The sequence below is a fragment of the Malaclemys terrapin genome, chromosome 1 (assembly GCF_027887155.1).
Source record: "Malaclemys terrapin pileata isolate rMalTer1 chromosome 1, rMalTer1.hap1, whole genome shotgun sequence".
Classification (NCBI taxonomy): Eukaryota; Metazoa; Chordata; order Testudines; family Emydidae; genus Malaclemys; species Malaclemys terrapin.
In genome coordinates this window covers 97,509,577-97,536,198 of record NC_071505.1, presented here as the reverse complement: position 1 = coordinate 97,536,198, position 26,622 = coordinate 97,509,577, and the positions used below count along the sequence as shown (strand labels likewise).

Here is a 26,622-nt window from a genome sequence, read left to right as displayed (position 1 = left end):
CTGTGCCCTCCATCACTGTAGTATCTGAGCTCCTCACAATCTTTAATGCGTTTATTCTTGCAACATCCCTGTGAGGCAAGGAAGTACAGTTATCCCCATTTTACAGGTAGGAACTGAGACCCAGAGGGATTAAGGGCCATAGTCTCTGTTTATGTTAATTGGCTAGTAGCCCATTAACTTCAGTGAAGCTGCCCCTGTTTTCACCAGCAGAAACTGGCATTTTCAGAAGCATACAGTCCCATTTTCAAAAGGAATTTATGCACTTAGGAGCCAAAGTCCCATTGACTTTCAGTGAGATTTAGGCTTCTAAAGGCTGAAGGACTGGCTCTTTAAAGGTATTTAAGTGCCTAAAGATGCCTAGTGGGATTTTCCAAAGCACTTAACTCCCATTGAAACCGGTGGTTGTTAGTCTCCTAGGCACTTTTGAAAATCCCACTAGGCGCCTATTTGCATCTTTAAGCACCTAAAAACCTTTGAAAATAGGACTTAAACTTCTAAGGCACTTAGACATTTTGGAAAATTTACCTGTAAATTACTTGCCCGAGATCACACAGGAAACTTGTGGCAGAGCCAAGAACTGAATCCGGCTGCAAGACTCAGGTTAGTGGCTGAATCATTAGACAATCCTTCCTTGTTTACAGAAGCTAGAGTAACTCCAATAGGGTAAATACCAGTGAAAAGGATACAAAATTACATCAAAGACATAACTAGAATTGAATTAAGAGATTATACTACAAGCTATAAAACAGCTATCAACATACAAAGCAGGGTCTGTTTTCAGGAGCATTCTCACATTGCAAATGTATTTATTTAGTAACTTTTGTTCTCCTAAAAAAAAAAAGAAAGAAAGAAACCATTTTAAAAAGCCAGCTTATTCATTTGACAGTAAGAATGAATTTTAATAATGAAATTAAATCCATATTTCAGTAGAACTCTGTATATCTGAAGGGAGCAATTGATATGAAATTTATCTGGATAAAAAAAGGCTTCTGGTAGAGGAGTTTTTCATTTAAGTGATGCATATTGGGAGGGAGCAACAATAAAAAAGTGGATAATGGGGGATTGGCTAAGAAGAATTAATAATTGTAAATCAAATCTTTTGATAGAGCTTTTGGTGACCACAATTTGTTTACCTTAGAATTGTGCACTATTGAGGGAACTCTCGGGAATTATTGGAGCTTGTACCTGTTAATCCACAATCTTATACTTTGTATTTATTTCTTTTGTTTAGAATGAAGTGATAAGTCAGCAACTGTCTGTCATTTTCACTCATTGCTATGGACCTTATCCTATTCCAAAGCTTGTTGAAATCAAACGAAAGCAGACCTCTCGTTTAGGTAAGTCTGAGGTGAGGTGCAGATCACAATGTTCACAGAGAGCTGTCCTAGGATTTGGAGAGAGCAAAAGAAAGGAAAGAGGGCAAACGTTAATGAAAATGATTGAAATAAAGTCAGTCTTTGGGTTTCTAAGCATTGCTGCAAGACCTCTGGCATCAGAAATGTGATTTCAGTTTTGAATGCTCTGAAGCCGCTGCATTCTTCTATGTACTAGGCAGTCGTTATGGCCAGAAGACAGAGCACACCTAACTGTAAAATGCAGAATTGGAAAAACTAGTCTAGGGGCTCAATCCTGCATTTCTTACTCACTTCAGATTTCCATTGAAATCGATAGGTGTCTTGGATGCCCAGGATTGGGCCTGTAGTTTTGCAAGTTACTTTGGGGTCTGATTCCTTTACACTCAGGCCACACAGCCAGAGTGGTGTCAAAGGGCCTTAATGTACATGAGAATCGGGGCCCTTGTGTCTGCTTAGGTACAGATGTCACTAGGTGCAGAGGGAAAACAGGACTAGGGAGCTGTTCAAAGTTCACCCAAAGTCTAGAATGACCTGCATGTGATGGATGGCTGTCATCTTATATGAGATAAAAATGACTGTCAGAGTTTTTGAATTGCCTTTGTATAGATTCTGTTAGAATATGTACATATCTTCCACCTCAGACTATTCAAACCAGCTTCACAGCCTTTTCTCATTTAAAAACATATCCCCTTAAGCCATTGTCTTTTCTCACAAAAACAGGAAAATGCTTTCTATACCTTTCACCTGTTCCCGACTAAAGTTTTTCTTTTCCTTTTGTGATTCCAGATCCCCATTTTCTTAACAATAAAGAGATGTCAGATGTTACATTTCTGGTGGAAGGAAGACCATTTTATGCACATCGAGTGTTACTATTTACTGCATCCCCAAGGTAAATGTACAGGTGTATTTTTTTAATAAATGCAAATAATTTGATCTTTTCTGTTGAGATTTGTTGGCACTAATGATTCAGGTAATGGGCTTCAGACTTTTCTGTGAACGTGGAAATTCTGTAATTACCCCCAGAACTGAGTGCTGTTGATCTATGTTAAGGATGTAACAACTAGAAATGCCATTTGTTCATTAACCCTTAGGATGCTGGGCATTCCAGAGGCACCTACGGTAGACGGTATGGTGGTGGACACATTCAAAATGCGTCGACAAACACACGTTTTAAACTTTCAGGAATGTCCATTTTTTTAAGGTTTGGGGGATGGAGGGAGGATCTCTGGGAAGAGGAGGAAGTTCCAGGTTGGAATTCCTGGGTGGAGCCATTCCCATCATATGTGCCCCACTTCTGGAAATCTCCCCTTCTTCCACAGCCTACATAGGTGGCTTGCCTTGCCAGATCCCTCCCCTTGCTTCACACATAAGAAAAACTGACATTGAGCCTGTAGCAGTTCCATGCTGAAAGGCTGTCCAGCAGGGAGATAAGTCATGTGGATATCAGGAGACTCAGTACCCACTTGCAGAGGGTTGGGGTTCTTGCATGGAAATTGGGGGAATGGAACAAGGAAGAGCTAAGTGGGAGAAGGTCTCTTTTGAGAAAAGGGAAGGAGGTTCTATGGGTTAACTTTTGGAAAAGGTTGGGGATGAAATTCTGGTCCTGTTAAAGACAATGGTAAAACTCCCATTGGCTTCAGTGAGGCAGGATTTCATCACTACTATCTATGATGAATCCAGCCCATTGTCTTAACCACGCATTGGGTGGAAGGTTTGGGTTACAGCTTCGGAGAGTGGGAAAATCTTTTGCTTGTCTATTATACTTCCCAACTCTTGAGAGAAAAATAGTGGCACTTGAAGTCCAAACGTGCAAGTATCCCTTGGAGAGCAGGGAGGAGCTGGGGTAAGGTACTCCTCAACCCCTCCCTCCCCCCAGAATTGAATTACACCTCTACCTCGGTATACGCTGTCCTCGGGAGCCAAAAAATCTTACCGCGTTATAGGTGAAACCGTGTTCTATCGAACTTGCTTTGATCCACCAGAGTGCGCAGCCCCGCTCCCCCTTCCCCCCCGCAGCACTGCTTTACCGCGTTATATCAGAATTCATGTTATATCGGGTCACGTTATATCGAGGTAGCGGTGTATTAACCTAGAACACAATTTCCTGCTATCTAGAAAACACACCTTTAAATGCAGATACCTAAAAACAAGTATAAGGAACCTGGAGCTGGATTTACAAAGAAAATATAATTGAGAGGGTTTCTGTGTATATCACCCTTCTCAGATAAAATGTTGTAGACTGCCATTTCATGATTCTCAGCTGTCTTTTCCTGTATGTGGAGGAGATAATTAATAATTATTTGGCTGTCAACGCCTAATTAAAATAACACACACACACACACACACACACACACACACACACACACACACACACTCTGTTTCAGCCCTAATACAGCAATCAATCAAGAAATTACATTGTCTGCCATGGATTAGCGTTGAGAGGGAAGATAGGCATACAAGAGAATGCTGTGAGTCATGAAATACAATGTCAAGAGTAACAAGGATATCCTGAATATTGTGAGATGCAACAAAGGCAAAAAACATAGCAAACAAGAGGACTCAGTGACACAGAGAACTGGTAATGCAGGGCCTTTCGGCTCTGAGGTACGGGCTTGAATATAGCCAGTGCTGATTGTGAATGAAAGCATTTATTATCTGTTGGCTGGTTGTGATTTGAATGGTGGTCTCAGACTAGTTTTAAGTGGAGATATGTCCCTGATAACAAAAAGCACCAGCACAAGCTGCCAGACTTAGCAGAGGTACGTTGAAAAGGCAGTCCTTCGAAAACAAAGGTATGACTCATTGGGAACATTGCACATTTGCTGTCCTTGCTTAGCTGTCCTGTGCATGAAGGTGTGCATTCAGGCCCTGATTCAGGAAAGCATTTAGACCCTTGCTTAAGTCTGTCCCTCGTCTAGGCCAATGCTTATGTGTTGTCCTGAGTAGAAATGTTTTCCTGAATCAGGGCCAAAAAGAGGTCTTCAGTTTCTAAGGATGTCAATCCCAATCTAGTAACTTAAACATTTTTAAAAGCTAAAATCCTAGATTTATAGGTAAATATCTACATATCTGTAGAAATATCACATATAATTACAATTAACTTCAATGAATTCTACTCTGCTTTTATGTCCAAATCTATGGTTGAAATGAGAATTTTAACATTCTGAGAACAGCGATATATCCAATTCTTTCTCTCCCCATCTCCAAACAATTGTATTAAACCTGCATTAAAGTATTAAACTTCTTTGTGTAGAATCGACAACATTTTGCCCTGGCCATCTTGCAAGCCAGCACTATGGAGATGTGAGAAGGGAAAAAAAGCTGCAAATATTTAAAATGCAAGCTGATATCAATCCAAAAATCAGAGGGGTAGCCGTGTTAGTCTGAATCTGTAAAAAGCAACAGAGGGTCCTGTGGCACTTTTAAGACTAACAGAAGTATTGGGAGCATAAGCTTTCGTGGGTAAGAACCTCACTTCTTCAGATGCAAGAAGTGAGGTTCTTACACACGAAAGCTTATGCTCCCAATACTTCTGTTAGTCTTAAAGGTGCCACAGGACCCTCTGTTGCTTTTTATCAATCCAAAAAGAAATTTTGAATTTTTAAAAGTTGCAGGTTTTACTCAAAAATGGCCCTATCTTCAAGCGAAGAAACAGTCAGTCCTGATCCTGTAATAAGTTCCAAGTGGGTACAGCATCTATATTTTCTAGGTAGGTTTTTTCACAAAATTAGATACATTTTCCAGAAACTCAGAATGAAATGTCCTAATAAAAGAGGTTTCCTAATTTCACTTTGAATTTGATGACATACCTTTAAGGGGGTGTCTGCACTGCAATCAAAGATATGATTGTAGTTCAAGCAGGCATACCCGTGCTCGCTTGCATCTAGCTAGCTCGGCTAAAAATAGCAATGAAGGTGGAGCAGCATGGGCTGTACATGCCTGCCCACAAGCTGGGTATGAACTTGCATTGCTAGCCTGCATGGGGGTCCACGCTGTCGTGTCTTCACTGCTATTTTGAGAGTTGTGCTAACTAGATTAAAGCTAGCATGGGTAATCCGTGCTGCAGTGCTGTATGCTGAGCTGCAATCATGCTTCCAATTACGGTGTAGACATACCCTCTACAGTATATAAACCATCATATATTTCAGGTTACAAATCCCGCTAAACTTCTCTGCATTCTAACGTCCTCTTTTCACCGTAATTGATGGTCACCTCCCTTACCTTTCTGCTGAAATATAGCAAAGTGGAATTGTGGTATGGTATTTCAATCTTGCTCATTTTTATTTAGGTTTAAAGCGCTGCTATCTAGCAAACCCTCAGCTGAGAACACTTGTATTGAGATCAGCTATGTGAAGTACCCCATATTTCAGGTAAAGTCTGTGCCCACAAACCATCCGAATGGAATGTGTGACATCAACAGTTGTATGTAGTCTGCACAAATTAATGCAATTACATTTAGTAAATTAATCATATCATACCTTAGAGTAGTGGTTTCATAAGCAAAGGCCTCAACTCCCTTTATATAGTAACCTGCATTATAGTGCTGATTGTAGTCAAATAACATGTGAGTAACTAGATTTAACTATGTACATTTCACTTCTATAGTCTTTGAAGACAGAGCAGGGCATTTCAGTGGAACATTTGCATAGACTTTTGGGGTTTTTTTTCTCATGTTTGATATTCCTGCATGTGCACACACAAGCTTGGAGGATGTAGAGGCCTTTCTTTTCCTAGCAATATTTGTTTACTCAAATTTTGTAATTCCTTCTGTGAAAATGTAGAGCCAAACTTACCTGTCTCGCCTATTGGGCTAGATGCAGTTTATTCAAAAACGTGCATGCCTAAGAAAAGTTTATTTTAACCAGAGCAATAACAGTTCCATTTACTGATTGTTAGAGCTGCAGATATTTTTCAGTGTCACTTACAGCTGCCTGCAATAACATTTAAACTTAATCTAAGTTTCCTGAAAAGAAATATTATTTGGCCCATGTTACCATGCAAAACCCCAGCACAAACCTTCTCACCAACCATGCTTGCCTACAGAAGTGTGGAAAGGAGGGAGTGTGGTTTCCCAGAAAGGGAAGGAATCAGGGAACAGCCACTATATGTGGCATGTTCTCTTGATTAAGTGGTGTAAAAACAGTATCAGAAAATGAATGAGCCAGGATCAACTTGTCCTGTGAGCTACCTGAACCTCTTTGGAGAGTTACAGCACTGTGGCTAATGGGGATTGGGAGAGAAGCCATGCTACCCGTGAAGAGAAGCCAAGAACTGTGCGGAGACAGAGAAGATGTCCATGTATGGCCTGACACCTGCAGGTTTTTGACCGGTTTGACTGACAAATCCATAGCCCTGCACATTGTTTGGTAGCCACATACGCCTTCTCCCACCACACCATTCTCATGATGCAAAGTTAAAAATGCTGCTCACGAGTAGCTTTTCCAAAGTGGCTTATTTTTCATAGTAACCTCTTCCCTTTCATGTGTTTTACTCAAGCGGAAATGATATGGTTCTATGAGCCTCACCATGTTACACTAATGACAATGACCGCTGAAGCAAAGGGAGGCAGGATAGTGAAAGGCAGTAACATACACTAACTCCTCACTTAACATTGTAGTTATGTTCCTGAAAAATGCAACTTTAAGCAAAATGATGTTAAGTGAATCCAATTTCCCCATAAGAATTAATGTAAATAGGAGGGGTTAGGTTCCAGGGGGAAAATTTTCACCAAACAAAAGACTATATATATACATAGATAGATGGATACACACACACACACACACACAGTATAAGGTTTAAACAAACAATTTAATACTATACACAGCAATGATGATTGTGAAGGTTGGTTGAGGTGGTGAAGTTAGAGGGTGGACGAGGGTGGGATATTTCCCAGGGAATGCCTTACTGCTAAATGATAAACTAGCTGATCCTTCAAGGGTTAAAACATTGTTGTTAATGTAGCCTCACACTAGGGTTACCATATTGTAGTCCTGGAAAAAGAGGACACTCCAAGGGGCCCCGGCCCTGCCCCAACTCCGCCCCTTCCCCAAAGTTCCCACCCCAACTCCGCCCCTCCCCCTGAATGCTCCGCCCCCTGCTCCTCCCCCTCCCCTGCTTCCCGCGAATCAAATGTTTGCGGGAAGCCTGAAACAGACAGGCAGGCAGGCAGCAGGTAAGCTGGGGCGGCGGGAGCGGCAAGCTTTGCTTGCAGAAAGCTGACTATGGAGGTTGCGGGCAGGAGCTATGGTGCCGAGCACCCCCCTTGCCGGGCCCCCCAGGCGGGGGGGTGAGGTGACACCCCCACGTGCCCCGGGCCGAGCCCGGGTCCGTGTCCCTTTAAGAGTGGGGCCGGGCTGAGCCGAGCCGGCAGGGGGTGGCTCCGCTCCCCGCTGCAGGATGATGCCGGAGCCTGGGCTGAGAGCCCCGCTCCTCTCCTGCACCAGCTCCGGGCGGGGCTTTGCTGCGGCTCCCCCAGTCCCCCAGGGCCGGGCTGCCCCATGGTAGGGGCGGGTTGCTTGAGGCAGGGCAGGACCCGGTGGTGCCGAGGGCTGAACTGGCCCGGCAGGGCAGTGCGGGGGCTGCTGGAGGGGGAAGCTGGGGAAGGGGTGGCACGGCCTCAACCCCCTTGGGCTGCCTGTCCCACGGAGGAGGCAGAGGGGCACAAGCCGCAGCAGGACCCCAAACCCCCGAGGGAGGGGATCTGGGGCTAGCCAGGGGAGGCAGGAGCAGCCCCGGGGGTGCTGGGTGCGTGCAGGGCAGAGCCCCGGGAGAGCCCTAGCCCCACGGCGGGCAGTGCTGCAGAGGACCCCGCGCCCCTCGGCAGGCAAGGGGAGCCCCAGGCACACCCACCTCTCGCGGCCGCTCCATGCTGCTCCTGGTACCGCTTTCCGCCAGCTCGGCTGCCCTGTCAGCCACTTTTGGGTCTTTAAATAGCCATCCAGGGGGAAATCCCAGACATTTTTAGCTTTTTACAAATTCCCCCCGGATGGCTATTTAAAGACCCAAAAGCCGGACATGTCCGGGGAAACCTGGACGTATGGTAACCCTACCTCACACTCTACAAGGCAGCACAAATGGCGGGAGGGGAGACAGCATGGCGGACAGAGACACACCGTGTGTGAGAGAGAGAGAGATGCGCATTGCCCCTTTAAGTAAGCTGACCCCATTCTAAGTACATTGCCTTTTTAAGTAGATCAGCAAGTTGAGACAGCAGCTGCTGCCAACAAGCTCCCTCCGTCCTGAGCTCTGTCGTGTCCCCTCCTGCTCTATAGAGGTGGGATAAGCGGGGGGGCAGGAGCAGGGGGGAGGGAGACACCCTGACATTAGCCCCCCACTTCCCCACACAGCAGGACGGAGGCTCCTGGGAGCAGCTCCCCAGCAGAGGGCAGGAGCAGCACATGGCAGTGAGGGGAGGGACAGCTGAACTGCCGGCAATTGATAGCCTGTTGGGCAGCTGCTGCACAGGGAACTTAGGGGAGCGGGGAGCTGATAGGGGGGCTGCTGGTCCACCCTGGTTCCAAGCCCCCACCAGCTAGCTCCAACAGGCTGCTCTTTCTGCAAGCAGTGGACAAAGCAGGCGGCTGCCAAACACTGTTATAAGGGAGTATTGCACAACTTTAAACATGCATGTTCTCTAATTGATCAGCAATGTAACAACAAAACGACGTTAACTGGGATGACTTTAAGTGAGGAGTTACTGTATGTAGTGAACATTTGTTGTCTGGGATTGCTTTTCATAAGCAAACAGTCTCTTTGTTTTGTTTCAGCTGGTTATGCAGTATCTTTACTATGGCGGTGCAGAATCACTCCTAATTAAGAATAATGAAATAATGGAGGTAAGAAATATTTTACTTCATTCCGATGGGAGTTACAATAAGTGATCTCTCCAGTGTTCACATAGCTGCACATGGAAATGGTCTCTATCAAGTGTTGGCAAACAGCAAAGAACTCTTCACCAGGTGGTTTAGTTTTCCCCATGTCTTCAGTGGCATCTGTCTGCACTTTTTGAGGAAAGGAATGAAAACCTGCTTTCATGTCTTCCTCCAGTCTCAGACTGTCTCTCCACCACTTCTTCCTGCTTCCCTGAGTTCATAGTCAATCCTCACTGAGGTGCCACCACTGTGAATACCCAGCTTGTAGCCTCCATCCCCAATTCCAGTTAACGTAAATAAAAGTAGGTTTTATTGGACATAGGACAGAAAAGAGAAAGAAAAATCCCAAAGCAAAAGATAATTTGAACTAAAACATCTGGCCAGACACTCTGAGAAGCTCTTCTAGTAGAGCAAAAAGCTTGTGTTACAAAATATGGAAATATTCCCCTCACCGTGGTACAACAGCCTCATTCCTTTAGTCTTATTAGGATGTCTCTTGCCGCTAAATCAGTCTATTCCCCTTTCCAAGCTGTGTCTCTGGGGTTGGTAGCTAGGAGTCAGATGTCCAGAAAATCAGAATAATCTCATGTGTAGTTCCTCATTCAGGAAGATATGAAAGCATATGCCTAACTTTAAGCATGTGAGTAGTTCCATTGAAGTCAAAGTTCAGCTTCAAGTAGCCATATGCTTAACTGTGTTGCTGAATTGGACCTTAAACTGCCTCCTGAGATGGAGGGAAGAGGGAATCTTTTTTTATCTCAAAAGCTTATCCTCCTGTCCAAGGAGTCCAGTTACACTTTGTCATCTTCCCCCTCATCCTCACCCCAATCAAATGTGCATAACTGTATGGATTTTAAGTGATCTCCTTCCAAAATTCTGTGCATTGTTATTATCAACCATTGTTCAACCAAGTGGCTCCCAATAAAACACAAATAAAGGCATGTTTGGGCAAATTCCTCGCCAGTCTGAGCTGGAAGCGTTCATATCCACAGCATTCAGGTTATATCAGGTAAAACTAATATAGGACACTAAATATTAAAATCACTAATATTTATACAGCTGGTAAAATCATAGTGTACAGATTATATAGAATCTGCCACTATGTTATTGTGCAGTGTGAGACGCCCAAGCAAAGGTGAGTTTTGACAGAGATAGCACTACTAGAAACTAGCAGCAATTGGGTATGATTGGCCAATGAGAGTCTATTTTGGTGGGTATCGTAACCCTTATAATAATCCTGCTGAGGAAGTTTTGGAGGGGGGAGTATTTGTATAAGTAGACAAAACTGGAATTAGTCCTCTCCAGTTCGGTGCAGTTTTAACTAAACTCACTTGAATTAACTTCCTTTCTCTTACTAAAACCAGCTATTTTTCAAATTCATTCCCACAATTTTGCAAAGAGGCCTATAAACCCTAACCCTTCCTGCGAAAAGTGTTCTCAAACTAGATAGGACAACAGCTTTACAGATATAGATCTATACACATAATCAACTAGGTAACACCCCATACCTCTTTCTGAATCGAGACTCTCTCTCTCTCTCTGTGTGTATATATATATATATATATATATATATATATACACACACACATATATATACCTGCCCAACAGTTGACTTATATGGGTGTCCAAGTCCGGCACATGGTCCCCTCTGAGGGCATTCCCATGGGCTTGACTGTCAAATATGGCAGCTGTGTTGGACAAAAGGGGGGGGGGGACTGTTGAACAGCCTTGTAAAGACTATGCAGCTGCCTAAGAGAAGGCTCCTAATCCCTCAGGATTCCCTTTGTTTCCTGTGGTTTAAGAGCTCTCGTGGGCCACAGGTCTGACTCCTTGAGCCACGGTGGCAGCTGGAGCCTGGATACGGCCCTAGTTTTCTAAAGTTATATTTAGCAACTTGCTTTATTATAAATGTGGTAACAAGAAGCACAGGAAATACTGAAATCTTTGCTGCGATTCATAATTGGGGCCAGCTGGCTGCTGTCACATCAGCATTGCAGATTTTCCAGATTTGGGATTTATTTAGGGGATTAGACTAGAGCTGGAGGTGAGTGGATGGACAGGGCCAGAACAACTTTCTAACAGTTTTTTCCTAACAGCCCTGGCTTGCAGTGTGAGGGCACTGTTGGGTTCCACTGAGCAGCACTTTGTTGGGTACTCCCAGTGATAAGTGCTATGTAAATGCCTAAAGATAGAGCTCCCAGCTCAACCTGATATATGTGTATTGATCAGAGCAAACTGCGTAGCGCTGAAGAACCCCTGCTTACCTTCTAAGCAAGAGAGGAGGGGCAAGGGGAACACATTTGGAAGGAGAAAAAGTAGAGCAGGAGCTGTTTCACGAACCAGACAGCAAGGAAAAGAGGCAGCAGGTGAAATCCTGACCCCATAAAAGTCAGTGGCAAAACTCTTGTGGACTTCTGTGGAACCAGGATTTCATCCAGCAGAGCTTGTTGTCTCCCCCCAGCCAGAAGAGGGATTGAGTGGAGCTCTGCCTGCACTACCCTCTTCCACCGGCTGAGAGAAGAGGTTTGAACCCACTTGGTTTTGTAGATTTTAAGGCCAGAAGGGACTATTGCAATGGTCTAATCTGACCACCTGCATAACACCTGCCATAGGTTTTCAACCTGTAATTCCTGCATCAAGCCCATAACTTTTGTTTGTGCTATTGCAAAAAGCAGGGTTGAACCCTGGCTATTTGTTTCTAATGTGTAGCTGTGCAGATTCTTCCATTCAGAGTCACATTTTTGGAAGGGCTGTAGGCTCTCATGGTTATGCTGCTTCCTCGATAGTGCCCTGAGGTCAGGGGAACTTATACACTCCTGTCCACGCACCCCAAAAATGGCAGCATCTGGATCTGAGTGCTCTGTTTGCCACTCATCACTTACCGACAGCTGCTCATCATAGTCTGAGCTGTTATGTTATTTCCCTTTGTAACACTGAAAAGGGTAAAATCAGCAAAAGAACTTTTTCTTATTATGGCAGTGAAATGACTGATAAATTAAATGAAACTTAATTAATTATAAGTCTGTGTATAAATGTAATAAAGTAGCAAGGAAATGATACTGTTTAATACTGCCCTGTTCAGCACTTCTAACACTTTTTTTTCTCTGCTGTTTAGCTTCTCTCTGCTGCTAAATTCTTCCAGCTTGAAGCTTTGCAACGACACTGTGAGATCATCTGTGCAAAAAGTATAAACACAGAAAGTTGTGTGGATATTTATAATCATGCCAAGGTAAGACACCTGTTTGTGTGCGCATAAGTGTCTCTCTACACACCCAGTGTGTCACGTTCATATGTATCACATGCTTGTGCAATTTGTCACAAAGCTATGACCTCATCATCTGTCCCAATAGGCCATCTCACTGGGACTTATTTTAACATTCCATACCCCTAAGCCAGGAGTGGCCAACCTGAGCCTGAGAAGGAGCCAGAATTTACCAATGTACATTGCCAAAGAGCCACAGTAATACGTCAGCAGCCCCCCCATCAGCTCCCCACTCCCAGTGCCTCCCACTCACCGGCAGCCCCGCCGATGAGTACCTTCCCCGCACCTCCCGATCAGCTGTTTCGTGGCGTGCAGGAGGCTTTGGGTGGGGGAGGGAGAGGAGCGAGGGCATGGCAGGCTCCGGGGAGGGCGTGGGAAGGGTTGGAGTGGGGGGCAGGGCCTGTGGCAGAGCCAGGGGTTGAGAAGTGAGCACCCCCCGACACATTGGAAAGCTGGCGCCTGTAGCTCCAGCCCCGGAGTTGGTGCCTATACAAGGAGCCACATATTAACTTCTGAAGAGCCACGTGTGGGTCCAGAGCCACAGGTTGGCCACTCCTGCCCTAAGCCATTTCAAACAGTTGCATTTAAAAAAAAGTAAACTTGCCTTCCTTCCTCTCGCAAATGGGCATATTCCCACTAACATTACCCTCACTGGAGGTTCAGGATGAGTGATTCTCGGCCTTAGTAGCTGACAGCTTTTCTGTATCTAAAAATGACACATTGTCAAAGCCTAATGCCCTGCAGGGATAGTAGTGAGACTTTTATATCATTGGAGAGGGAAAATGCCCAGCTTCCCAATGGAATCCAGTATTCCATAGTCCTCCCAGTGGTCCTGAATTATAGGACATTAAAGCATGACATTTTTAGACTTAGAAAAACAACTTTAAGTCATTTGGGGGAGTGTTTTACATTTCTCAGTTTTATTTTTTCCTCTCCTTTTGTGCATTTTATAGTGGAACTCACATTAACTAAGGCTTGGCAGGTGGAGGGATACAAAAATAGTCCCAATAAAAATATGTTACAAGTATACCTAAAATTATTTTTCTGTAAGATGTGGCACATACAAAAGATGTAATGGTGTGGTGTGACCTGGGGATTTGATCAGCACTCATTTGAGGTGCTCCACAACACAGGCCATTCCCAACTCCTGCTGATCAAATCTTCATTTCTCACAATCATGTATTCCCTATAGATAATGCTATGCACTGGTGTGCCATCAGCTTTTGAAATAGGAAAACATTTCATTCCTGAAAATGAGTTATATATGAAGTGTATCTAGAGGCCTGTCTTTTGTGATAGAAACAAATGAAGGAACTGAAGCATCCTCCACTTTGAAAGGCACCTGATTTATTTCCCAGCTTGTGAGAGAGACAACTTCTGGATTTAGCAGGGGGTTTTAATCCTAGATAAAAAGAATCATTTCAATTTTTGATTTCAGCTCTTGGGCCTTTTCTTCTAAAGTGAGATAAGCTACACTGGATTTTTTGTCTCTCTAGGCCCCAATTCAGCAGTGCACTTAAGCATGTGAGTAACCCTATTGAAGGCAAGGTTAGGCACATGCTGAATCTGGGCCCTAGTTCACTTCTGTGGGCCAGATCCAGCAAGTGCTCAATGCATGGAGCTGTCCCTGAATTCTGGCAGTTGAAGGTGTGTCTACATGATAGACTTGTGAGACCAAGACCCTTCACTTCAGACTTGATGATCTGTAAATTGTTAAATCGTTCACATTTCATTCTATTCAATTCTTCTCACCCTACTCAGAATGCAGGTTTTACAAGCAGCCTCCATTTCTTGTCTTCTGCTGGCATACAATGTCCCCATATCACAGTGCATTAGTTAACTCTGTGGCATGGCATAGTGTTATATTCTGAATATTCAGTTCATTTAGATAGTTCCTGAGGACTTTCCATTCCTGTGATTGTAAAGGACCCTAGGAAGAAATGGTCATTTGATTAGCATAGCTTTCAAGTTTTCATTTTTACTCAAGGTTTTCTTTACTGTGTGTTCTCTCCAGAGAAAAGCCATGTGATTTGGCAAATTGCATTGGTGACACTGGTTGATTAGTTTCTACAAGGTACCAGTCATGCTTTCCATGCATATCCCAAACTTCCAGTGAGGTCAATAGGAGTTTTGAGAGTACACATAATACTCAGCACTTCCCCAACATGCCGGCTGGGGATCAGATGAACAATAAGAAAGAAAAGAAAAATATATTATTTCCTCACTGCAATGTACTGCATATTGAAATAGTGAGTAAAGAGAATGGAAGGAGGAGTAAAGAAGAATGGAGTGAAATCTTAAGAGAACAGTATAAATCCACCAAAGAAAAGTAATCCAATCTCTGATCCAGATCCTCGGATAGTGTAAATTAACACAACTCCCTGACTTCAATGGAGCTACTTCAGTTTACACCAGCTGAGCATCTGACCTTCCAAATCCAAAATAATGCTCTCCTCTAGAAAGTTCCTAACCTGCCGTGAACTGTCCCATTTTTTTGTAGACAACATTTGTGTCATCCACAGATTATGTTAATTTAGTGGTGGGCCTGTACTATTGACTCTACTTTCTAGACTCTGCAAACAGAGTAAAGATCCCAAGGCTAAAGATAGGAAAAGCCATCTACAGTTATGGGTTGCATAGGCCTCCATCCACTAGCAAGTCCAAAGCTTTCCATTTGTTCTCAGAGCTCAAACACACCAGGAGTTTGCCCAGGCTGGTGGCTCCATGGAGCACTTTTCTGTATACTTTGCAGAACACGCTCAGGGCCTAGTCCTTGACTGGAATGCTTGGGGCTACTACTTGCATAGGATCAGGCCATTTGCTCAATACTTCTTATGAGGCAACTGCTACTTCCTGTGCTCTAGTGGATCATTTAGCGCTTGCTTACTCGCAAGCAAGATGGGATACATTGAGTGTAAAGGAATGTAGTGGTCCCAAAAACAACATACTTCACATGCTGTACGCATAGCAGCCATTTTCCAACTGGAGTTATTTCACCCCAGGCCAAGAGTACATATCTTTATGCAGTTACTTCTGATGGTGGTGCCGGTCAGGTGTATCATGCTTGGCAGGAAAGCTGGGAGACAGCCTTGATAGACCTGGCCTCTGGTAGATCTCCCCAAATCTACTGGTTTTGGTGGTGGAAACTATGGGGCCAAATCCTAGCCCCAATGAGATCCATGACAAAAATCCCATTGATTTGTATAGGGCCTGAATTTCATCCTTGGAATTTTGCCTCCAAGGTGACCTTAATTTTTTGACATAGTCTTAAGTCTGGAATTTGTCATTTGAAGCAAACAAAGTGACATATCACTTGACAAACATATATATGTGGGTGTCAATGTTCCCATCTGAAAAAGGTAGCTTGTATAGTTTGTGTGCAGTTTGTAATCTTTACTTCTCATGAACAGTATTTATTGACCCATACCTATCAGAGTGGTTACCTTTCTTTAATCCCCACTTTTTGTAGTTTCTCGGAGTCACAGAACTATCCTCCTATTGTGAAGGCTACTTTCTAAAAAATATGATGGTCCTCATTGAAAATGAAGCTTTCAAACAGCTGTTGTATGACAAGAATGGAGACACGTCTGGTCAGAATGTACTACAAGACTTACAGAGGACGTTGGCGACACGGATTCAGTCAATTCATTTGTCTTCTTCGAAGGGCTCCATTGTATAAAGGTCAGGAAGGAGATCGCGCTCAGAAAAGACACTGCGAGTTCAGGCTCCTGTTGCAGTTGCTTAAATGAACATACAAAATTCTGCTTCACATTGGAATATTTTTTTTTTGTTGGCCAAAGGTGCTGCTTTTAGGCTGCAGCCTCACTTAGATGAGGGAATACTGTACATGTGGCTCCTACCCATTTTTGAGAAACAAGGATATAGCACTATTCTGTGAATTACTGTTATGTTCAATTCTGAACGCAAAAGTGTGGTCTTGGAGCTAATGCCAACAAAAACCAGAACTCACCAATGAACAGCAGAAGCCTCTGCCTGAACAAAGATGCCATGGACCACTTAAAATGACAAATGGGTTATTTAAGGTTATTCTGCTCCACCATGTTATACATTTAAGAACTGTACTGTACCTATCCCAGAGTCCATTCTATTGTGCATTTAAGAAACGTAAGATTTGTTAGTTGCTGTTTCATAAGGGTCAACTGTGTTAGAGAGTTGGTAAGACTGTTATAAATGAGGAAATATACTGGCAAATTTTTAGGGGTGGGAACTTTTTAAAATTGTTCATAACAAATGGGGTGGCCTTGTAGTTTAAAATCTATTTCTTAAGCTTAAAAATTCATTTTTGACAGAGTTGTGTTTGCGAATCTATGTAACATGTTTTGTTTTTTTAAAGGCACACTGTGTAAATACTGTATACATATGAGCAGGTTTTGCTTGTATTCTTTCCTAAGGTGGTATAATCTTGCCTAAATGGTTATGGTTACACCAAAGAGGTACATTACCAAGACAATATCTAATATAGTAGTTGGGGAATAAAAATCTGCATGCTAATTGTGATTTGGGGTTAAAAACAATAACAAACTCAACATGCATTTGCATGGTAACTGTACCTGTGAAATGTTATGTTTGTGCTTTGTTTTGCCAAGACTGCTTGTCAAACTCCATTTGTGAAATTAGCATATTTACTTTTTTTTCTTGGTGCAAATGGTAGTGAGATGATTCCCACAGAGACTTGTTGGAAGATGCTGATTTCTGTTTGTTACATGAAAGAGTTAAGATCAGCCTTTATTCTAGTAACATGTCAATATTTCGCTACTGGCCAGAGATTGTGACTAAGTTAGACTTTTTTAAATTATTATTAAATATGTATTATAGAATAATTTCTTACTGTATCCTCTGAATGTATAGGTTATCTACAATGGAGGTGTTCAATGTCAGGGCTCAATTTATTTTGCAGCATACTGTTAGCAAGAGAGATCTGTTAAGTGCCACAATTTTCTGGACATCTTGTACTTGATGATACCTTTCACGAATCGGTTGATTTAAAACATAGGGAAGACCTCAGTAAAGAGTAAGGAGAAAGGCGCTACCTTTTCAGTGGCAAAATTACATGTATTTCTTTTCTAGCATGCTTTTTGAAACTGTGCCCGGTTCACAGATTTTTAGAAGCTTTAATTTGACAGTGCATGGTAACTTCTTGGACTTTTGTTAGAGTATTTATGTCCGGTGCTATTTCATGTTTATAGCTTTTGGAATGCTCAGAAAACACAGTCTTTGCATTAGTTACCAACATGATAGGAAACTGTTTTATTGTTCTGATCTGTAAATCTTCCCGTATGCTTGATCATTTTAAAGCCTATACAGTATCTGCAACAAATTACAAAACTGTCTAAACTACCATTAATGTCTCAGAGACACAGCATGTCAGCCTAACAATGAATTATCAGACAATTTGTTTCTGCATATGATATGCCATATAAGATGTTGTCTAGATCATTTAGCTACTGGCGACTTACTTTTCTGTGAATGTTGCAATGCTAGAGAAGCAAGAGCCTGATAAATGCAATTGCAACTCTTGGGGGTGCTTATATTATAGTTTGGTGTGCTTCCTCACTCACTGAAACCCATTCTTCCATATTGGTAACAATCTACATAATAAAAACAAATCTCACCCAGCAGCTTAATGTTAACTTCTCTAAATATAAAATTATAATGCTCCAGATTTTTACCCAGTAATCAAGTAGGCCAAATTCTACCCTCAGGTACACACAGAGCTCCCACTAAAGTAATCAGGCATTGCAGACATGTATCCACAAGCAGAATTTTTCTCGGTGGGAAGTAAAACCATAGGTATAAATTCAGCTAGGCAATCTGGTATCTTAACAGGATGATAACCACTGCTTATGTAGCAATGACTTCAGGGCATACATTAATAGCGGTCCAGGGCATTGGTAATGGAATATAGAGTCCTATATCCCTGGGTTCCTCATTGGAATGTTGATGTAGACTGATGTCACCAGCACAGAAATCCACCACAATAGGTGTAACTTTCTTTGGCAGTGTCAGCAAAAAAAATCAAAGACTGGATGGGGAAGGGAGACTTCTCTCCTGTCTCACCCTGAGAACTGGCTCCTCTAGGTTAGGACTGAGATGCATAGGATGGGCTGTGGTAAGCTTGAAGTGTCACTGACTTTGTGGTATTTGTTCTGCTGCTAAACAGAGGACTTCACTTGCTCTATCTCTAGTACATCTTTCATGAGCATTACATTCACTAGAAGTATTCTGTTAGGAACAAAGGGACAAATTCTCCCTTCACTCTGTGCACAGGGGTTACTATGGACTAAAAGGGAATTGTGTGAGCATGCAAGGCAAAATTAGACCCAAATCTAGTAGCAGCAAAGCGTACCTGCCTCTAAACAAACACCACAAATCTCCTTCAGCAGGACTGTGTCAACCCATAGATTTGTGCATTCCCTTTGCTTCTTCAGGGGCTCATTAATCTGGAACATTGCGCACGATCTAATGCTCGGGGTTCCAGTGCATAAGCCTTCAGATTTAAGTTACTGCTACCATGGGATTTGCTTTGCTCTCAACTAAACATGAACAGGAGAACAAGATTATAGAAGTCTATGGGATCAAAAATGTTCCTGAAAGAGGATTCTGGCTATTGATTGGTGTGGCAGTGACTATTGCTATTAAAGCTATTGTTAATGGATACATTAGAGTACATTGCACGGTTATTGGTTTGCAAACACTGGTGGAAAAGTTCATGGGAGGGCTTATTAGGGCAGCAAAAACTGCATGGTTTCCCTCACAGAGTTTCCTCCCTGTTCTTCAATGGGGGGCAGAGTTCCCAGACTCAGCTAAGCAGGGGGGTACAGACCTGGGGTCCCATTGAGCTCCACAATGCACAGATTCTGGAGTCCCTCTGGGTGCCTAATCCACACCCAATTGAACCAGAACTGCTATCATTCCATTTCAGTAGAAGCCTCTGTGGTGAATTTCATTCAAAAAAACACTTAGAATGTGACCATGATCCCTATAAGACATGGCCTTTCCATACAGCAATCATTATCGTAGTGGTACATATCAGTGTCCTTTAGAAAGTGCTGTTATTTCAGGAAACAAAAGCCTTTGTTCATTAATCTCTGTACCGATTGCAATAATTCATCCATTCTGGGGAAGAATTCCCTCTATCCTCCCCCCGAGGAATTTCAGATGGTTGGGTGAACTGGAAATTCTTTTTAAAACCCTTAGAAAAAGTGTATTAATTTTTTCAATCATAACTCGCACTCCCCTTCCCTCTGCACAACGATCTAGGGCTTTTTTTTTCCATCTAGGTTTTTATAAGGTCACCCATCACTGTGGTATCTGGGCATCTACAGGCACTTTGACCCTTCTCAGTTGCAAGTCCTGCCTTTCCTTCTCTAGAAGAGACCCAATCTCCTCTTAGCTCCCTTAATTGCCCCGCAGTCCCCAGAACGCACCCACTTGCCTAATCTGTTGCCAGCTCCCTCCCTGTTCTAGAACCATGCTGGTTCCCTCCCTCACCCTGGCAGATGCTATCTCAACTAACCCAGCTCTCCCCTTTGGTTCATTGCCCCATAATCAGCTTGAAAACTGGCAGAGGAGGTGGGCTGGGTGGAAACATATGACAGGAAAGTTTGGGGGCATCAGGGAGCAAGGTTAGTACTCTTTTCAGGGAAAACTCCAGAACCATCTCCCAGTTACTCAAATCCTCCCTGCTCCACAGATTGGAGACCTTCCATCTCTTAGAAACAGATGGCTTCCAAATATTTTCTACTCTAGAAAATGGCCAGTTTCCTAAGGGAGCTTTTCTCCAGGCTAAAACTTTGCATGCACGTTCTTGGCTCAGAACTGAATTGATTGTGCAAAGTATATAAATGTATATATTCCAAGTGGTGCATGGGGAATTAGTGGAAAGCCTCTCACTGGCACTACCAGGAGCTGCTCTGGTAAGTTTCCACCTGCCACTTTTTAAACTGACACTGTTCATGTTGAAGATCCACTTATAGTTGTCTTCATACCAAAAACTGTACTAGTCCCTTTTGGATGCATTACAGTATGCGGTGTGATAGGGAGTCCTTCTGGACCCTCCAGTTCTGTGCCAAAATGTACTGTGGTTTGATGTTTGAAGATTTTTTTTTTTTCAGTGATTTCAGCTCCCACTGAAATGAGCTACATTTCAATGGTGCAGTAGTGAGAGAGAGAGCTGGCCTTTTCTTCAAAAACAAAAATCAAATTAAGGGCCCAGTCCTGCACACAAAACCAAGTGAAGTCAATTGGGACCTGTCTTGTCAGTGTGTTATTGACATATGTACAGCTGTCATTAAATTGAACACACCTAAATTTCTATACAATATTGAGATTCCAGATAGGGCTCAAGCCATACTGGACAAAAAAGCCATTTCCCTATATTATTGACTACAGGCCAAATCAATGCAAGTTGCAGATACTCAAGACTTCCTCAGGAGTCAGCTCTATATTAATAATAATTCGCACATAGGACCAGATCCTGAAGTCGGTATGTGTTAAAACTGGCACTGAAGTCAGTCGGTGTTCTGCGTGAATAAGGGTGGAGTAAAAGCTGAATAAGGACTTTGGGATTTGGCCCATGGTGTCTTTAATCTGAGAATCTCAAAATGCTTTACAAACATTACCGGCTTGATATTGCTGCTCTTACTCCTGCTTAATACCTTATCCCAGAAATAGTCCCATTGAAATTAATAGGTCGAAGGATGGAGTGCGCTGTATTCTCATTTCTAATATGCATGCACTCCTCCCATTGACTAGATAGTTGAGCTCTAGCAAATGTTAACTTTTCTATGTCAGTATAAATGTCTGCATTGCATCTGAGAGAGTGAATTTGTCTGAACACCTTTGGCTGGTGGCTGACGTCGGCCAGTCAACTTTCCATCATTTCCGCTGCTGTGTTTTCATTAAAACTTCTATTACCTTTCCCACTCACTGCGGTTATAGATTATTTTTTCTTATCACATTTCTGAAGCAAACAAAGAAAACAACCTGAAATATCCAAGCAGAAACAAATTATGTTTAAAAATAGGGCAAGTTAGAAAACAGGGACACTCAGCCATACAAGGATGTGACCTTTATAAAACAGTCACATTAGAAAACAGCTCGTTCTTTAAATGGGCCTTAATCATAACACCTCAGCCATGCTGGCAAGGATGGCTTAGTGATCTAAGGTTCAAATTAACTAGAGTCCTTCAAGCCACATAATCAAATCCCGGCAGCATTGACTGACCCTTTCATCACTCTGTGATCGATAAATTCAATACCATCTAGTTTACTGTTGGGGGGAGGGGTATCGTTCAGGTGAGACATTATCAAGTCTGGTCCTCTCCGCTCTACAAGACCTTTAAACAGCACATACGTAGCGCTTCAAGTGCAGGGATTTGTCCCATTATCCTTAATTGAAAGTTCCCCTTTCTCCCGTTGTTGTGCAGTGAGCTGTGTGCCAGTTGGATGGTGCCCTATGCCCCAGTGGTGGCTGGATTTCAATGGTGCTGTAGGTCTCTAAATCATGAAGCACCTGAGAGTCTTCAGAATGAACAGTGCTACATAAAAGTAAAATAATTCATCTTATCAGAGAGCCCAAACTAAGTAGGGTCAAGGCTGGCTAGACCTCCAATAAAACATGTGCTTCAGAAGGCAGTGTTGGTGGGTCAGAAGGTGGCTTTTCCCCTTTGAGTCCCTGAACCAATGCCCTAGCCTGGTGTTTGAGAGCACTGTGCTATGGGTGGTGACATCTTTCAGATGAGTCATAAAGCTGAGGTCCTGACCCCTTGTGGTCATTAAAGAACTGATGGCACATTACACAAGAGTAGGTCAGAGCTGTCAACCTCAGGGTCTTGGCCAAACTCCAATTTAGAAATTATATGGTGCCTACCAAAATTCCTCTTGTGTATTTTAAATAGGTATGTTATTCACTTCTTGTCCTAAATGTCTGTGTACCGTTGCAATGTACTGTTGTAAGCACCTGCCTTTCACCCTAGCATTTGCTTGTATATCAGTGGTAGATGAAGACATTTGTGTGAGAGAGAGAATTATGCATATAAGAAGTCAAACTCCCACCCTACATTGCATGGGTGCAACTACACAGCAAAGTATGATACTTTCCTAGTGCTCTTTTCAGCACTGTGTGGAGGGCCTGGCTAATGTGTCTCCTGGTACTTTATGGCCCCAAGGTGATGTGGTCAGGACCCATGCACCCCTCTATACTGTGTCCTGCATCACACAATAGAGAGGTCTGGATCTTGCTCGTTTTAGAGCAGCATTATGGTGTTCTGAAAAGAGTTCCCTCAGCCTCTTTGCACTAATGAGATGGCTACTGGACTATACTTCAGTCCAGCTCATCTGCAAGCCTTCCCCTTGTAATACCACCTGCACAGAATGAGTCTACTCAGAGCAAGATTTTGAATCTGTAAAGCATTTTAAGACCCTCTGGGACAAAAGATACTTTATAAAATCAGATATTCTGTATCTGAACAGTTCATGTTCTGCGTCTTCTGTTTTTTACATGTGAAATGTTTTTGTTTTTTTTATTTGTGTGAGTGAGTGAGAGAGAGATGGACAGTAAATAAATGTACTGTATATCTTATGAGATGTGAAATCATGTCTGTAATGAGATCTCTTGCTAATGTCAGTCAGCCTTCCCTGATGCTAAGGGTTTGGCAATATGCATTATTGAATTGAATAGCTAAACCTCCAGCTCCACTTGCCCAAAAGGGCTTACCTTTGTACATAGGTTAACATTTTTTAATGTTTGATATAAGATCATTGAAAGTAATTTGTAATTTAGATGAGGGAGAAATGGGCATTCTAGAAAAAAAATCAATTCAAATTATAGGGTGAGGGCCATTCATAAAACAAACCAAAAGGCTTGGTGCAACACCCATTGAAGTCCAGTAGATTGGGCCCCATTTTTTAGTTCTTATTCAGACATTAAACAATTTGCCATGAATCTGCTACATGTGAATCTGAAGTGTAGATCATATTGAACCTAAGCAGAAAAGCAAAATGCATGTATGTAATTGGGTACCAGCGTCTATGTGCTTAAGTAGGGAAAGATCCCTCCCCATCTCCATCTCTGAAGACCTGGCGTGTTCTTACGTTTACTTCAGAAAATAAAAGATGAAAGAATCCCAACGCCAATGCTTGGGTGACACAGAAGCGCTAACACTGTAAATGAGACACGCTTGCTTGCTGCCTTCATCCTTGTCCAAGTCTATCAGTTACCTCTTTAAGATTTCAGTAAAAGTTATATTTATAACGTTATTAGGGAAAAATGAAAACCAGAGAGAAAGCCATGATGGAAAAAATTCTTTCCGAGAATAAAACAGAACTGTAGCATGAAGACTTCAGATTACAAAATCTGCAGCAAACCCTTCCTGCAGAAAAAAGACAGTTTTTCGCTGTCATCTTGTAAAACTAATGATGGTTTGATTACTTGTTGGAGCTTTTTTATTAGTATTAGTATTATTTCTGTATCTAGCACAGGAAGCTCTCATATGCCATCTCTCAATGAGGTTTCTATGGAAAAGGTTTCTTTATTGGGAAACAAAAATTGCACAACCAGAAAATACTATCCAGAGCACAAGGAGGTGATGTCCTACTTTATGCAACCATCATTTAAGTACTGGCTTTTGGGTTTATATAAGTGTTCTAGTTATTTTAAAATGAACAATATATCTGGAACATTTGTTTGCCCTTCTCATTGTCCATTTAAGCTTGTACAAACTGCACAATAGTAAAAGCCACTGCACAGAAAATAGGGGAATTATGGATGATTTAAAAGATTAAGCAATAGTTTAGCTCAATGGGTACAATTTTTGAAAGGGTGATTTAGGAGCTGAAGGCCCTTTTTCAAAAGAGACTTAGGAGTCTACATCTTATTGAAAGACATTGGGACTTAGGCACTTTTGAAAAATCTTCCCCAATATCAAAACTGTTCAGATCTTAATGTTATGGAGCAAGCTGTCTACTCCCAGGAAATTAAAAGTCAAGGAGAATAATCTACTTTTAACTCATGCCTTATTTAATATGAGATACCAGCCTTAATTTTAAATGTAGCAGCTTTTGTCTAACTGTGTCACAACCTAAATTCTGCTTTAAAATATTTTTATTTCATTTCCTTGTTTTCTTTTCTTTTTTTAAGTTTAAAAAGAAGGTTTTTCTTTCCGCATAATGTATTCAGTCTGCTGGATCTTTACGTGTTCAATCATATAATGAGATCCTTAGCACATTATAAATGCTAAAATGTCTTAGGAAAATTTCTGAAAACATGTTCACTGAGTGCATCTTAGAATATTTTAACCCCCAATCTCAGATGTTAAGTCTTTTAAAATCTCCAGTGAGATTAGGATTCATGCCTTGCCAAATGTCATTTTGTAAATCTAGTGTTAACATTGTACAAATACAAACCAGCGTTTGAAACCAGCAAGGATTTTTTTTCTTTAATCTGATTAGCCAGATCTTCTTTTCAAGGGTAAAATAACTTGCTTTGAGTTTGAGACTATGTATGCAAAGCTTCTGAGTGAATTGTTATAACCAAGTTAAGAAATGGGGGAAGCTGGGTTTAGAGAGAAATTTAACTGCAGTAGTGCAAAAGGTACACTTATTTTAGGGCCTGAGCTAACTCCCACTCACAGCAATGGGAATCCTTCCACTGACTTCAGTGGGAGTTGGATCAGGCCTATAATATTTAAAAGTGTGCTAAAGCAGTGTGTCTTAGCCTTTTTGATAGCAAGGACCGGCTTGCTGCCTTCCTAAACTGTGTCAGGGAGATCCCAGGGACCGGCGTCGGCCCATGGACTTGTCGTTGAGAAACAGTGTGCTAAAGGATATACTCTCCCCTCTCCCCATATGCAGAACTGTGGTTGGTATCAATGAGAGGCTCCCATAAGGACTGAAGGGAGAATATACCCTGAAGGCCCAATCCTATCGTCCTTGTGCATATTGGCCCTAATTCAGCAAAGGCGCTTAATTACGCATATGCTTAACGTGTGTGACTTTAAGCATCCCTTTCCAGCAAAATACTTAAGCATGTGCTTAAGATCCATTGGTTTCAATGGTACTTAAGCATGTGTTTAAAATTAAAGTTAAGCACATACTTAAGAGTTTTGCTGAACAGAGATGGGATTATTCATGTACTTAAGTGTTCTGGTGATTCAGGGCCTTCAAACTTCCAGTGATTTCGCTGGAAGCATCACACATTTACAGGCTGCAGAATCAGGCTCAAGTGTGGGTGTGAAGCATTATTATGAATTGGACTAGCCTGAGAAAACAATGGCAATTTTAATTTCAGGAGAGTGACATTCCATGAACATCCGTTTAGCTGGGAGGGTTAATATGTAATATTTACTATAATTACATTTCATCTTTTTTTAAAAAAAACTCTCTCTCTTTGAGGCAGCACCTGAGTCCAGCAAGTATGAAATAATGCCAAAAGACTTTAAATACTTACCCATATCGCCAAACCCTGCTAACTTGCCCAAACAGAAGTAGTCCCATCAAAATTATGGAGAGCAAGATTTGGCCCATGGACTATACAAATTTACTGATGTGTGAACACAAGTCCCAATTCAGTTTAGTAAGACTGATTACTTCCTGGATAAAAACACATCCTGCCAATTCACCCTGGTTGTAAATGAACTGAAGTCAAAGGAGTTATAGCAGAGATGAATTTAGCTCGCTGGGAGCAGTCCAGTATGTAAGCAAAACTCCCAGTGAAGTCAATAGGTGTTTTCCTTTGTAGGGACTGCATAATTGGGGCCACATGATGAACTATATTTATCAGACAGACAGACCATTCTTGTGTAAATGCTCTTGGTAGCTCTGTGTGAAGGCCAAACAAAACAAAACAAAATCAAACTTCATGGGAACACACCAGAGAATAATAAACTTGCACCTTGATAGGATAGCTTTATTAGTGTATATTATATGTAAATTTCAAACCAGAGAATACATGTCGTTCACTGTACGTATCTGGTTACTTAGGTGGCAGTGCTGTGCACTGCTGTTTAGGAGCTCCAGGTTCTCTAGTCTTGGGTTTCCAACTCTAAAGGTTGTTGGAGGCCAAGCACATCATCCTTGGGGTCAGTCAAAAATAGGAGGGATGGAGTGACAGCCA

At 42.2% G+C, this 26,622-nt stretch overlaps 1 protein-coding gene across 4 annotated transcripts in view; it reads left to right on the top strand.

The window, feature by feature from the left end:
• The window catches only part of ABTB3 (ankyrin repeat and BTB domain containing 3), a 282,735-nt gene extending 264,711 nt beyond the window's left edge, over positions 1–18,024 (top strand). For all 4 annotated transcript variants that reach the window (XM_054032688.1, XM_054032669.1, XM_054032679.1 and 1 more), the window contains 6 exons: positions 1,232–1,337; positions 2,142–2,244; positions 5,644–5,725; positions 9,122–9,190; positions 12,342–12,455; positions 15,958–18,024. In XM_054032688.1, coding sequence (XP_053888663.1) covers positions 1,232–1,337; positions 2,142–2,244; positions 5,644–5,725; positions 9,122–9,190; positions 12,342–12,455; positions 15,958–16,167 — 684 coding nt within the window. In that variant the 3' untranslated portion in view covers positions 16,168–18,024. The remainder of the gene's footprint in view (positions 1–1,231; positions 1,338–2,141; positions 2,245–5,643; positions 5,726–9,121; positions 9,191–12,341; positions 12,456–15,957) is intronic.
• Positions 18,025–26,622: the final 8,598 nt, after the last annotated feature.